This window comes from Gymnoscopelus braueri, assembly GCF_963280865.1.
Source record: "Gymnoscopelus braueri genome assembly, chromosome: 9".
In the NCBI taxonomy this organism is placed as follows: Eukaryota; Metazoa; Chordata; class Actinopteri; order Myctophiformes; family Myctophidae; genus Gymnoscopelus; species Gymnoscopelus braueri.
In genome coordinates this window covers 38,027,868-38,042,668 of record NC_137610.1, presented here as the reverse complement: position 1 = coordinate 38,042,668, position 14,801 = coordinate 38,027,868, and the positions used below count along the sequence as shown (strand labels likewise).

The following is a 14,801-nucleotide window of genomic DNA, read 5'->3' as shown; positions in this document are numbered from 1 at the left end:
TGTCCCCTAGGGTAGATACCCTCACAAAAACATGTAGTAATCCTGCTGTCTAGTACTGCTTCCCCCTGGTCAGCCTGATGGAGGGGAAAGGAACTGTTTGGAATAACGTGTTCCTTCCGCGTGCTACGTCCTACCGGGGAAACTCCCCCCTGTCAGGTGATAAGAAGCGGCCTGCTCACTGCTCATGTGTTGAAAGAAGCATGAGCTCAGTTTGAGGCTCTCCCCAGGCTGGTGGAGGGAGAGTAGCACCCAGGATTACAAGCTTAGGCATTGGCACTGGGTGAAACATGGGTTACAAAATTGTGGGATAAAAAAAAGAAAATATACTGGTGTTTGTCAACAAATGCCTACATTATAAGCCTACAGCTATGGTGGCCCATAAATAAAAAGCACAAATGAGGAATTTTGGAGTAGCCTAATACCAAACAAAGAAGACATAGCTACCACAATCAAAATAGTAAAGTGGAAATGGACAGGTCAAACCCCTGGGAAGGACACAAACAACGTCACAACAATCCACAGGAAAAGAGGAAACAACATAGGCCGAGTAATACCAGGTGACATTTCATACTTCAAGACCTTACTTCCAAAAAAATGGAAGTAAGTTGGCAGGAAGCAAAAGCGCAGGCCCAGAAGAGAGTGAGTAGTGAGTTGAGCTCTGGTGGATGCCCTTTGCCCCCAAAGGGGGTAAAGAGAATTAAGTCAAGTAAGTAATAATATTGTTGTGTAAGATATTATGTAGTAACATCGTCACACACACACACACACACACACACACACACACACACACACACACACACACACACACACACACACGCACACACAGAAATGTACATGTAGTAAATTCCAGATTTATGTGCATGCACAAACTAGGCATATTACTAGATTTGATGCAATCTTATGACATCTGGCCAAAATGAAACAAGTATCATTGTGGGTTTGATATAGCTGTCTGTTTGTGATAACATGAGATATTTAAATGTTTCAGAGCTTGCTCAGAGCTGTAAAATATCTAGGCCTATATGGTTTAATAATATGCTTAATAATATGTGTTTATTTTCATAAATTGTTTGTGTTTTCTTATTTTGCCTATCACCCAAAACAACTCTCATTGTCACAGAATTCATCCATCCATCCATCCATCCATCCATCCATTCATCCATTCATCCATTCATTCATTCATTCATATGACCACAGTGAATGAAGTAGGCTAATGATCCATACCTTTGCGATTTTGTTATAAATTATAAATAAATAACAGGCCCATAAAAGATGAACATGGTGATGTAATGCTACTATTGCAGTAATGGCCATGATGATGACGCCTGTTTACTTTCAGTGAATTGATTGGTGCGACAACAGCCACCTGGCCAGCAGGTCCGACGTCACCTTCAGGTGGTGCTGTGTGTGTCTGTGTCTGTGTGTGTGTCTGTGGACGGCTCTACGACTTCATTACAATGCAACACACCCACCTCAGCGCACCCACATAGAAAATCTCATGCCCTTAAAAGGCGTTTTTCATCGCCTACTGTTTCAGTACAGAAACAGCGTGCTGCATAGTGGTTCCTCTCAAGTTGCTCCCGTGCACACTCTACTGGTGAAAGGTGTGATAGCACAGAATTTGTGCTTTGAGCTTTTACGTGGTGGTAGGGCAATGATCTAGCCGTCTGTCTTGTTTGTTTGTTTGTTTGTTTGTTGCACTTTTTCTATTTAAAGCCCGTACATCTTCATAAACGTTTGGATTTCAAATATAAAGTGCTTATCCTATGGCCACAAATGTTAAAATTGTGTACGGGTTCACAAAAGTACCCGTATCTTCCGTATTGTTCAATAAAAAGCATTTTAATCCGATTGGTGACCATTTTCTCATAGGATTATAACATATCAGAGTGCAGCACACCTCTCAACCTATAGGGTCGCGTAGTTGAAAGCATATGGAGGAAATACGGAGAAAACGAGCACCAATCGGATTAAAATGCTTTTTATTGAACAAAACAGAAGGTATGGGTATTTCTGTGAGCCCTTACAGAATTGTAACATTTGTGGCCATTGGGTTTGCACTTTATATTTGAAATTCGAACGTTTATGTAGATGTACGGACCGTAAAGAAATAAAGTGCAAACACCAAGTTGAAGTTCATCCATGACTGTCATGATATGACAGACAGTCATGTTTCAGGGCTAGGCAATGATGTGAATCTATTGTTTGTCCATGCTGAATATTATTCAGAATGACATAATTAATAATAGAATAGGTGTATTCCTCATCTTGAATAGCGAAATCGAATAGCCTTTGAAACCATCCTTTGAACATAGCCCTAATGCAACGCCCGCCTTCCCTGACAACAGGGACCAATCACTAAGGAAGATAGCTTCCTTGACCAATCACCGGAACTGAACAGAACATGTACTGATCTCGTTAATCTGATTGGTGTTTATAGCTGTTTACGATTATTTGTTACAGGAAGTCAGGTAGTGTATTTGTTTTCATCATGTCCCTGGACTGCACTCTGGTCATGGAATGGAAGCTTTAGCTAACTATTCCTGCTATACAGGTTAGCAGCAAACACATTCATGTATGTTTTCAAATCAACCGATTTTGTGGGGGCATAATAACCTAACAACACTCGCATCTATTAAGTTCTGAGGTGAACACAGATGAAGTCAAAAGAACAGTGCTTGCGAGACCATGTCGACATACTGATGATGTGTTGTGTGTTATCCACTGACTACATTTATGTCCCGGACTGCAGTGCAGTGTACAACAAAACATGGGCAACACCGAGAGCGTGGTTGCGCAGAAGCGGCTGTCCCGGTTCCGCCCGGAGGAACGACCCACCGTCGAGGCAGTGTTCGACCGCCTCCAAGGTGGCGGGGGCTCTGCAGGTGCCCCCCCGGGTAAAGGGTCCTCAGGGAAGCTTCTAACTCTCGAAATGTTGAAGGTACTTAACTTGAGTCAAGTAACCTCAAAGGAATATGTTCAATAAAAATGTTCCCAACTGAAAACATACTTAATTGTTACTCCCTCTCTTCAGGACAAATATGAATTTGTATGAGATCAGGTCATACTAGGCCACCCTGTCTTTGTTTCTCTCAGTTCTCTATGGGGAGCATGGTGTCAGACTCTATGATAAGGAGGGTCTACCAGGCCATGTGTAGTGTTGACCCTGCTGTGGAAACACCTGCGCCCTCAGGGAAGACCAGTGTCACCGGTACCACCGTCGGTTCTGGCGTGAGTCGAGAGCAACTCATCATCTTCCTAGCAGACATCCTGCGGGGCACCGCAGAAGAACGGTCACCCCTCGTCATGGCCATGTCCCAGCCAGGGGCAGGAGGGTCAAAGTGTGTTACAAGTGACCAGGTAGCTGAGGTGAGCATTGAGCAGACATTGTTACAACTAGTCAGGGGATATTAGCAGAAAGATTTCCAATCTTGGAATAAATTCCTTACCAAAAAAAATCTTCACCAATGTGTTTGTAAAGGTGTCTAGTAACACATCTCACAAATTCAGTTTCCCTAGGAGAAATTTTGATTTTTGAAAATCGAATTTTAATTCTGTTTTAAGTAGCATGTGAGGGGTCAAACTAGGGTGTTTTTATGATTCTGAATCCATTGCAAGCATTTGTTTTGCACCGAAACCACTCCTTGGGCTAAAAACGGCCATAGCCATCCTTGTCCAGGTATACTTTTTGTGTAAAAAGCTCATTGAGATTGGGCTGTTTTTAGCCCAAGGAGTGGTTTTGGTGCAAAACAAATGCTTGCAATGGATTCAGAATCATAAAAACACCCTAGTTTGACCCCTCACATGCTACTTAAAACAGAATTTAAATTTGATTTTTTTTGCCCTGCATGGAAATGCAGGGAAATGGTGGGTACCCAAACTTACAGCAGCTGTCAAAAATTTTCCTAGGGAAACTGAATTTCAGTCTTTGTGAGATGTGTTACTAGACACCTTTACAAACACATTGGTGAAGATTTTTTTTGGTAAGGAATTTATTCCAAGATTGGAAACCTTTCTGCTAATATCCCCTGACTATACTGTCATTATTCAGAAAAAAAAAAACGTAGAGGCATTTTTAGGGAAGAGATTGTATCCACCTTCTTAAAGGAGCAGTTCACCCATTTTCAACCATATCTTCATATTATAATTGGTCCTCACTAATGCTCATTATAAGATGTCACACTCTGTGCATGTGTGTGTTGTTCTCCTTTCTAGAAGGTGGCAGTTTCCCATAGCTTCATTTGATTGTCTCAGCAGCAGATTTGAACTGGAAACGTATGTTTAAAGTTGGTCAGAAGTCTCCATAACCCCCCCCCCCTTCTCTCTCTCTCTTTCTCTGCCTCTCTTACCTTTTCCCATAGTTTTTACAAGATCTGGTCTCCGCTGTAGTTCAGATTCTGACCCATAGTGGGCGCCTGCAGGGTTGGAAGCCAGAGAGAATGGGCGACCAGTCCCTTGGTGTCCAGTCCCTTGGTGTAAAACTCCTGGCAGAGCAGATGTGCTCAGAACTAACATTTTCAGGTAAGTGGATAGGTTATTTGAAAGTTTGTGGCCACGTTCAAAGACTATGCCATTTTGTACCATTCCTTTCTGTTCCTGTGTCTCCTTTCCTATCGTAGACCAGGGAAGCTGTGATGTTCCCTGTTTGGAGGACTGGATCTTCCGTGTGTCCCAGGTAGCAACGTACCTGGAGATGCTGGTAGCCGAGGGCCTGAATGTGGGCCTGAGTTCCAGGCCATCCCCCACCCTGCTGCCCCCGTGCAAGGTGGCATCCTGGAATGAGCTGAGGTGTCTACTGGACCTGCCTACCCTCATGTTCTTGGCACCACAGGTCAGTGTTTTCCTCTGAAAGTATTTCAAGGAGAGATGGCAAGGAGCAAGGAAACATGATTTAAAAATACATACTAAAACTCACTGTTAAAACCAGAAATAATAATATGGAGTGTGACTGCTTGTTATGGGAAACTTTGCAGCATTCATTTGGTTATGCATACTACATGTCAAATCTGTTTATCTATCACTCATGCATAGTCTCTTAAAAGTCTAAAGTGTTCATGCACATGGTGATATTTCAGGTGTATTATTGACACGTGGTTACTTTTTCTTCTACTTCTCTCCCCTGGCACTCCAGTTGCCAGACAGTTACAGCGCTCCTTGGAATCTTTTGTTTTCCACGAAACTGCACGGAGAGAGCTTTAGCAGGGTGGTGACTGGCCTTACGAAGCGTGGGCCCACCCTGCTGCTGGTCAAAGACACCAAGGGGAACATCTTTGGCGGCTTTGCCTCCCAAGCCTGGGAGCTCAAACCACAGTTCCAAGGTCAGAGCAAGAAAAACATGGGAGAGTGTGTGATATGTAGACATACGACTGAGATTAATACAACAATTAATCACTTTCAACCTAGTGTCCCTAATTTGGGCATGTCATCTATCTATTAATACACGATAGCTGTGTCTGCCTGTTTGTCTGTCTTGGCCATGAGTTGGGCGCCGTCCGACCGAGCGGCCTCAAACTTGCCGTGTGTGTCCCATATGACCCGGGGGTGTGCGGTGCTGTTTATTTATGGATGCTTTGTGTGGACTGCGTTTGTATGTCTCTGTCGCTGAATGCTGATGCATGTCTGTGTCTACACAGGAGACTCCAGATGCTTCCTATTCACTGTGTTCCCCAGGCTGCGAGTGTACACCTGTACAGGATACAACCAACACTTCATGTACCTTAACCAGAACCAGCAGACCATGCCCAACGGACTGGTGAGGCTATTAGACAATGTAGAACTCTGCTGCTTGCTACGGCGACTGTCAAACTTTAATCAGCATTGTTGACTTTATCTATTGAATTTTCTGGATCAGGGTATGGGTGGACAGCACGGCTACTTCGGCCTGTGGCTGGATAGTGACTTTGGCCATGGCCACAGTCGAGCACGACCCAAATGCACCACTTACGGCAGCCCCCAGCTCTCTGGAGATGAGGAATTCACTATTGACTCTATGGAGGTGTGGGGGGTTGGCAAACCCCCAGTATCAGAAGAGGTCAGTGTATAATATATATTTTTGGTGCAAGATATTTTTGCATATTAATTACTATAAAGTGGAGGGAGATGGCAATGCCCATAGAGAAAGATAGTGAAGGTATAAAAGGCTACAAAGTATTCAGGAAAATAAAGTTGCAAGTGCTTGAACTTTAGCTTAACTCAGCAGTCAGCAGGATGCTGAGGGCATGATTTTGTAAATTTTATGTATTTTGTGTAGATTATTTTCCCTCCATATAACTTCATCAGGTATCTGGTGACAGGAGATACCTAGATCAGTTGGACCGAGTATTTGCAATAAAAACATTTTTTTGCTTTAAGTAAAGTATCACCCCCCCCCCCTTTTACCTTTTTTAAACAAACCTCCATTTAACCATTATTTGTCCAGCTCTCTGGAAGGTTACTGGGTCCACATGATTTCACTTGAATTAATAAACATCATTGCATTCCAGTGTAGAGGAATTAGCTTATTGACCTCTAGGTGGCAGCCATGCCATAGACAACACGTTGAGTAGAACGGTACTCTAGCGATGCAACTGTGAGCTTGTAGATCGGCTATCGTTGCTAAAAGATTTTTATTTGTGAAAAAAATAGTATAGCTGTATATTTGCAATAATAATGTGTGGTTGTCGCAAAATTCCATGACAGACCTGGACTTGTCTCAGGGCACACCAGTGTGCCTTGGGCCTTGCCCTTGGCGTACCGTTTGGGAACCACTGCTCTAACTGAATGATTATCGCAATATCAGCTATTTGCTGTATATTCCATGCATGACTAGGCAACAGCAACAACCTACCGGCAACATTACTAGAAAAAAGGACCGATGAAAAGACAGATTTATCTGAAAAACACTGCAAAATGCTTAATAAAATGTACAACTACTGTTTGTCCATCATTTTGGTCCCAAATAACATGTCTAGAAATCCCCAGAGGTTGACCCCTACTGATTCTGGTGACCGTTTGGCCTTTTGCTCTAGCCTGGTGCCACTCCCATGCCAAACCAATTCACTCAGCAAGGATGAACCCTACTAATTTAGGTGATTCATGGCCTTTCCTGTCACCCTTAGGCTAAACCTTCCACTTGTACACAAGTTGTCTCATAATCTTATAGGTGGATTGCAGGATAAACCCTACTAATTTTGGCAAACCTCTTTCCCCAGCGCTACCTTTCAGTCAACATTTCCATTTGGGTGTAAGGAGCGGCACAGTCTGTAGGCTGCTAGTGGGGCTTTTAGAATCTTAGCCTTGTTTTGTGCAGTGTCTGAGAATACAAATGGAACTGGACATTTTTCACATGGGCCTGTTATAGCGCCACCAGGAGGCCGATTTGTGCAAAACCCATTTACTCCAACAGATTTTATCCAAATGTCATGCAAATCGGTACACAGTATCTCTATAGTCATGTGATCAACACGGATCTGTCCAATTTTCCATATTCCATCCTCATTGGCTAAGGTTGGCTTCCAAAATTTGCAGAATTGGTCCGTTTTGAACAAAATGCCTCAAATCATGAACGCAGCTTGCGCTTTCCGTGCAATTTCACACGCACATTCCCACTAGGCCGAGGAAGAAATGCCACCCTTTTCACATTGGCCTGTTATAGCGCCACCAGCAGGTATAATTTAGCAAAACACATTTTTGGAACAAAATGCCTCAAATCATGAATGCAAGGTCCGATTGTCGTGAAAGGCCCAAGAAGAAATGGTCCCCTTTTCACATTGGCCTATTATAGCGCCACCAGGAGGCCACAATAACCTACTGTAACCTGGCAGAGACCTGTGCTCCGAGGAGCACTTTTTCTAGTTGTATTTATCATTTCTGTTTATAACCTATTAATTTGAGTGTCTGACAATATATTTTTTCAGGATGAGAACAAGAGGAGTATTTTGGATGTAGATCCAGAGGTCCAGGCCATGATGGAGATGGCAGGGAAGACTCTCCACAGCCAGGGTCTCAGGGAACCAGAGGAAGACCAGGAGTGAGGGGGTACACACTGAACCTGGGACATTTTCTCAAAGCATTATGCTCTCAATTACAGTACAAGGTACTGTACATACCTGCATACATGCACATATATGCGTACATGGTACATGGTGTTACCATGGTGACCGCTCAGAAAATGCTTTTAGGGAAACCATGTCTTGACAAATTACATTTTATTTTTGCCTCTATAATTTCCCCATAAATGTACATTCCAACGCAATCACAGGGTGGGGACATTGTTTCTTATGTCCTGAGCCAAACCTATACACAAATGCACTGAAAGTAGAAAACAATGAACACACAATTAAAAGCAATGCCAAACACTAATACAGTGTGTACAAATACTGTAGGTAAAAAAAACATGAAGACAGAGGACAATTAACTTTGATCACTTTAATTAGAGATTTATTTTCCCTTCAAGACTTGAAACTATTTTCTCTTGTTAATAGGCCTACCTCTAAAAGACAACTCTCTGAAAGGCATAGTGAGTGGTTTTGAGGATGTCTTATTCTATGATACAGATATTAGTGATACAGATGGTGTTTATTGTTCTCAAATGTGTAATGATTTACAGTATTTGTTGTGTGTTAAATTATCATATGGTATTTAAAGTTCAAAGGCCGGGATTGTGTGTGCGCGCACACATTTATCGGCATAATATGTTCTGTATCTACTGTATAGTAGCAATTAAGAGTTTTGCCTGTAGGCCTATGAACATGTTAAGTTTGTTGTATTAAAATAAGAGGGCACCTGAGTGTCCACTCATTAATGTTTCAATTCCGGTGTAGTCTATTCATTTCCATATGATGTTTGATTATCTATGTTTAGTCAGAGATGTCAAAACCTTGCCAGTGAATAGTCAAATAGGCAATGATAAATTGCCATAATGTCAAAATCTTAACATTTTGAACTTCATGAACACAGTAATCAAAACATCCCCCTAGATGCCAAGCTGATGTGTAGACTCTCCTCTGTTCTCCATTATGTAAATGACTTGGGCATGTGAAGTTATATTATGCAAATATGGTATGTCGGCCTACGTGCCATTCCCAACGTGAAGCTTGTTTCATATAGAAAAGGGAAAAGAAGAGTGTGACGGTAGGCAGTGGTGGAAAGTAACTACAGTAACTACACTTGAGTACAATTTTGAGGTATTTGTACTTTACTTGAGTATTTCCAATTTCCGAACTTTTACTTCGCTCCACTACATCAGAGGCAAATATTGTACTTTTACTCCACTACAAATATTTGAAAACTTTAGTGGCTTTGTAGATTTTTATCATTATTACAACACATACATTACCCACTTCAGCCCAATACATTTCGGCCATTTGAAAATAGCCGATCTACAAGCTCACAACACATCATGATGCGATGCATTGTGAGCTTGTAGATCTGCTATTTAAAAAATATATATATACATTTGAAAACTTGTGAAATGGGACATACTGCATAATGAGTAGGCCTACTTTCTACTTTTGTACTTTTAGTACATTTTGATACTTTTGTACTTTTACTCAAGTACATTTTGAATTCTGGACTTTTACTTGTAACCGAGTATTTCTCGATTTTCTACATTGCAGTATTGATACTTTTACTTAAGTAAAACATTTGAGTACTTTCTACACCACTGACACTCTTCCAGCACCGCTACCTAGCCTTATATTTGCGTAGGGAAAGCATCGAACACCGCGGGGACCTCAGTTGATTGCAGATAGCTCTACATTTTGGCCCATCATTTTCCTTCAATATTTCCAACCGTGTCGGTCCGACGACTCTCCACTAAAAATAACAATATTACGGTAATAATAATCTACCGTTCATTTAAACCAGGGCCAGGGGTTCTCAACCTTTTCTGAATCAGGGCCCACATTAAAATCTCAAACGAGTTCGCGGCCCAGTGGGCCCACCGGCGCGTTTCAATGTTGTAGCACTCCTTTAGCAGCCACTGCTTCTAAATTTCGGCACTTAGCCGATAGTTCTGTCTTCTTTCACTTTCTCCACGCCGTTTGGTGCCCCCCCCCCCAGGTTGGTGCACTGCGCTACAGCAGCCGCGTGTTGATTGGTCAGATGGGTGGGCCTGGGCCGCGTGCATTTTCAGAGCATGTTTGAGTTCTGTCTAGGATCAATGGAACTAACATTAAGTTCCTATTTGTCGGTATCACATTCAAAACACATCTTTCCATGAAAAATTACCATGTTTAGTTTTATCATTTTTTAAAATCATTTCTTAATTAAAAAAAATACAATCTTGGTGTTTTTCCAATTATGTAGCGGCCCACTTGCAATATCCTCACGGCCCACAGGTTGAGAACCTCTGATTTAAACAATTACTTTATCAGAAGCTTTACATAATGGAACAATAGGTAGGCTACAATGGATTTCCTTGTTTAGGCATCTTTCTCCTCCGCTCCACACGTCACCGTGTTGAGCAGCAGGTGCTGCGGCAGCGAGAGATAAATAGCCTACACATTACAACTTTGTGTGGCAGAAAAGGCATAGGACTGTACTCACTCCTCCGCTTAAAACCCCATTTATACTTCCAAGAATTGTAGATTTACAAGCTCGCAACAATGTATATACTATACATTTGATTTCGCTTAAAATATTAAGCAAGACACGTGCGATAAGAGTAATACAATTAAATACACATCACCGCTACTTTCAGAGATATACGTATACCCAGGCATTTCGAACGTATGTTTTATCATAGCTCTGGTCCATATCGTTAGAAGGAGTTCTCGCCTTCTATGGACCAGAGCTAGTTTTATCACAAAGCAACTATTAGGTGACAACAATTCTCAAGTATACAATAAAGTGCTCATCTGCGCTCATCATGCTGTCAAACTGTTTTCCGTCCTCCAGACTTTGCATAGATAACATCCTTGCTTCCGGATGTGTTTTTATTACTGCCTCCATGCCTCTAGTCTGTAATGCAAGTGAACTTTTACTTCCTTATACAACACGCCAATAGAGGAACTGACCGTTGTGCTGCTGCTGGCCTAGAGCTGCTCAAACTACACTGGAACTACTGTTTATCTGAAAACTCTTCTAACATGCATTGACACCATCCTGTGAGGAGCCTGAGCAGCTGACTTATACGTTCAATAGGGTAAGTATTTATATTTGGCTGTCTTATTGTATTTGATTGTCTAAATGTGTCAAGACTGCCTGTTGTTACACATGACAATGTGTAAGTGACAAGGGGGGGAAATCCGCTTTTTGCTGGCAGGCTATATCTGTTGAGCTACAGCAGAGAGCAGATGAGTGTCAGTTGGGTGTTGAATATCCCATTGTTTATGTAGTCCTATGCAGCTGTATGGTAGGCCTACCCGGTGTTATCATTTAGAGATGTTAAGGCTACATCATCCTGCAAAAGGATGATGTAGGATTAAAACAAAATAAGTTAAATTGACCTATTTGCAGCAATCTTTCTAAAAGGGAGTTTTGAAATAAAAGAGAAGACTCCTAAGATGGTTCTATTCATATCTAATAAGTTCCAGTAATCTTCCATTTCACATTGACTAAGCCATCATTTGCATAGTTTGATACAGAATGACAAACTATGCAATATGACTTCAAGAAGGACTGATTCCACCTACCTGGACCACAAACTACAGAGAAAATAAATAAGTCATAGGACATACTGATACAGGGTTGGCACAGGGTTTGATTATTGATGCCTGAAAGAGGCTACAACAGCACATTATAGGAAGCATTTGAATGTCTAATAATTAGTTTTGTTTAATATAATAAACAATAATGTTGTTTCTTGCACTTGTTTGCTTGCATTCCTAAGTGCATGTGCCATGGGCGTCAGTTGTCAGCATATGAGGAAGCAGCATAAATTACATACTAGCCTACCTGTACAGGTCTCAGAGAGATAAACACTGGATTGGCGATAATATAGGCCTAAGTAATTTATTAACTTCCCTTCAGAGTGATGGCAACCCATTTCATCTTTAGATGTGAGACATTTTTTAAATGTACAAAATTGTGAACAAGAACAATTAAGTAAATACTGTGGTATTTACAGCATCATGTTTCTAGAGTGCTCTCTATTATCTATGAGGAATGATTACATTTTACTTTTATTTTGATCACTAGAAGACCTTGAGAAACTATAACAATTCACTCCGCTGTTATCTCCCCTATGCTTGGGATGGATTACTGACCAAGCTAAAGGGTCCACTGCCCAGGGGTCCTCAGCCATCTACAATTTCCGAAAATGTATCAAACACTCAAAGATGTGGCCGGGTCCCTCAGCCATACAGTACAAGGCAAGGCCCCAACTATTATGGCTGTCTTACTTCAGGACTGACATCTGACTATTATTATTTTTTATGAAATTAACTTTAATGAAAATGAAAGAATGTAAATTCTGTACAGGTGCTTTCTTGACCCATACATGCCTTTCAGCTCTAGTAGTGAATACAAAGAAAATGACCTGGGAACTTCAAAAGAGACTACCCAAACAACTTCTGGAGCACTCAACTGGGTCTTCACCTTTATTGATTTGCAGGGATGACCGACATTTCGACCAGTGTCTCCTTCAGGGTTTGACTCCAGTATTTTTTGGGGGTAGTCTCGTTTGAATTGCCCTGGCAATCTTTTTTTAAATATTAGTTTTGTCCCACTGTTGAGCACCGTTCCCTTCTACCCACAACTTGGCTGAAGCGCGTTGGACTTCTCTTTGTAACTCTAGTGGTGCGTTTGTGCCCGTTCTGGGTAGCGTGGGGTGGGCCCTAAAAGATAGTTGACACAGGCCTCCTTGCCTGGCATTGGCCAGACTGATAACGTGGATTCACTCACACGTTCCTCCACGGTACCGCACTGGAGGAACGTGTGAGTGAATCCACGTTATCAGTCTGGCCAATGCCAGGCTAGGGGCCTCCTGCCTCTATGTAGAGAGCTAGACAGACGAGCTTGTTTGCACTGCTGCGACGTGTTGAGAGCTTGTAGATCTGCTGTTTGGCACGCATGTAAGTATAAATCCGGCATATTTCTATCATGCATAGCCCCACCTCCGGCCAAAACCTCAACTGCATGCACTGTTTATGGTTTATAAAACTGCTCTGTTCCAACATTGATGGTAATTTACAATTAAAACAACTTCCCTGCCAATAACACTGCCACATCCTTTTTTGATTGATTGAATGCTTAATATAAGATGTAAACAGCACGGAATTGCAGTAACTAAAATGACTGGTTTCCATTGTGGTCCTCATCAACAGAGAATAAAATATTCACACATTAATACGTGTCATCAAAAAATACACACAGTTATATTTACAGAGGAGAAAAAAGGAAAAACGGCGGCCTCTTAACAAGGGGATTTAATTTCTCCACATGTCATTTCATTTTCTGACATATCCTTTTTAAGGACATTTTGGTGGTAGTAAAATGAATTTATATCTCTCAAGCTTTTTATTGATTTATTTATTTTACCTTGTGGTATTAACATAATATGTTAACCAATACTGTATGCCCACTCATTATATACTGCAGTTAAACTGCGTTCTATAAGATGTGTCCTGTCCAGGGGAGACAAGGGGTTTCTTGAAACTGTATATAATCAAATCCTGTGCCTACACTACTGTAATATTTTTTCATATTTGTATGCGGCACTGCTTTACTAGTTGAATTACTGCACCTGCAGAGGAAAACAGAAACTGTACACACACACACACACACACACACACACACACACACACACACACACACACACACACACACACACACACACACACACACACACACACACACACACACACACACACACACACACACAGACACACACACACACACACACCCCAGAGCTACAAATGTCAGTGGGTTGTAATGCCTTTGGTGCCGATCCTAGCCTACATTATGCTGAATGTCCATGCAAGTATTCCAAACACCTCAAGTGAAATGTTTTAATATGGCCTGTTTTGGCCATATTATTATTTTGATCTGATTTTGATTTGATTTTTTGTTTACAAAGTCTAAAATATATTCTTTTTAACCACGAGAACTCCAGCATCCCTATATTGGGGGGAACATTCACCAAAACTAGCAGATCAGTTCTGATCAGTGAGCTTGTAGATTGGCTATTTTTGGCAAAGAGATTTGGTGTAGACTGAAAAAAGTACAGTTGTAACTTTAAGGTTTACGTTGTTAATATGTTCCAATGTTCGATGCCAAAAACACAATTAAATCACATACTTATTTGTATGACAATTAATTGTCAAGTAAAATGTCATGATCGTGACATTTTTTTATCTGTTTATTGAAAGTTCTTCTTATACAAAGGCATTTATAAGGATCAAAACAGCACAAGATTAACAGATACAAAATATACCACAAGACTAAACAAAGGAAAAAGACAAAACATGATGTCATACTCAGAAGGTTACATGATTGTGACAGATTTTTTTGATGAAAGATTTTGAGTCATGTAGGCCAGGGTTGCCTTGTCCCACATTTTGTTACACTTTTTACCAGAGCAGATGAATGATGAGAAATAGCAATCATATTTATATCATTTAGATGTTTCCTGTGTTTTTGCATAGATACTTATGTGAACTAGGGATGGGAGGATATAACATCTTATCTTTTTTTATCGCGACAGAAAACACTCAAGATAACGTTATTATCCATACATGAGTGAGAACGAGTGTCTTGAAGAGTTCAGTTTAGTGCCAGTGGGCACAGTGACATTATCACACCTCTAGGATCACAACTAAAGCCAGAAGAAGTGAACATGCTGACGTTTTTGCACCTCGGACCATGATTTGGCACGTTTC

General features: G+C 41.3%; 2 protein-coding genes across 4 annotated transcripts in view; both read left to right on the top strand.

Moving 5' to 3' along the window:
• The first annotated feature begins 1,551 nt into the window (after window positions 1-1,551).
• On the top strand, window positions 1,552-8,790 carry meak7 (MTOR associated protein, eak-7 homolog). 2 transcript variants are annotated; one of them, XM_080438549.1, is made up of 9 exons: window positions 1,552-1,604; window positions 2,753-2,941; window positions 3,097-3,369; window positions 4,362-4,521; window positions 4,620-4,831; window positions 5,132-5,318; window positions 5,634-5,752; window positions 5,852-6,031; window positions 7,896-8,790. In XM_080438549.1, the coding sequence occupies exons 2-9, from the start codon at window positions 2,771-2,773 to the stop codon at window positions 8,010-8,012; spliced, it is 1,419 nt and encodes a 472-aa protein (XP_080294675.1). In that variant the 5' UTR covers window positions 1,552-1,604; window positions 2,753-2,770; the 3' UTR covers window positions 8,013-8,790. The 2 variants fall into 2 exon arrangements, with proteins under 2 accessions (XP_080294675.1, XP_080294674.1); XM_080438548.1 differs by lacking the exon at window positions 1,552-1,604 and adding an exon at window positions 2,490-2,554.
• A 2,189-nt stretch (window positions 8,791-10,979) lies between these two features.
• Window positions 10,980-14,801, top strand: part of plcg2 (phospholipase C, gamma 2) — a 29,207-nt gene continuing 25,385 nt past the window's right edge. For both annotated transcript variants that reach the window (XM_080438547.1, XM_080438546.1), the window contains exon 1: window positions 10,980-11,125. The gene's annotated coding sequence lies outside the window, so the exon portion shown is untranslated. The remainder of the gene's footprint in view (window positions 11,126-14,801) is intronic.

Excerpts from the sequence above, each read along its gene's own strand:
- meak7 (XM_080438549.1), top strand. The coding sequence starts at position 2,771 with ATGGGCAACACCGAGAGCGTGGTTGCGCAGAAGCGGCTGTCCCGGTTC. Across the intron at positions 2,942-3,096 it reads TAACTCTCGAAATGTTGAAG|TTCTCTATGGGGAGCATGGT; the intron begins GTACTTAACTTG and ends TGTTTCTCTCAG. Across the intron at positions 5,319-5,633 it reads GCTCAAACCACAGTTCCAAG|GAGACTCCAGATGCTTCCTA; the intron begins GTCAGAGCAAGA and ends GTGTCTACACAG.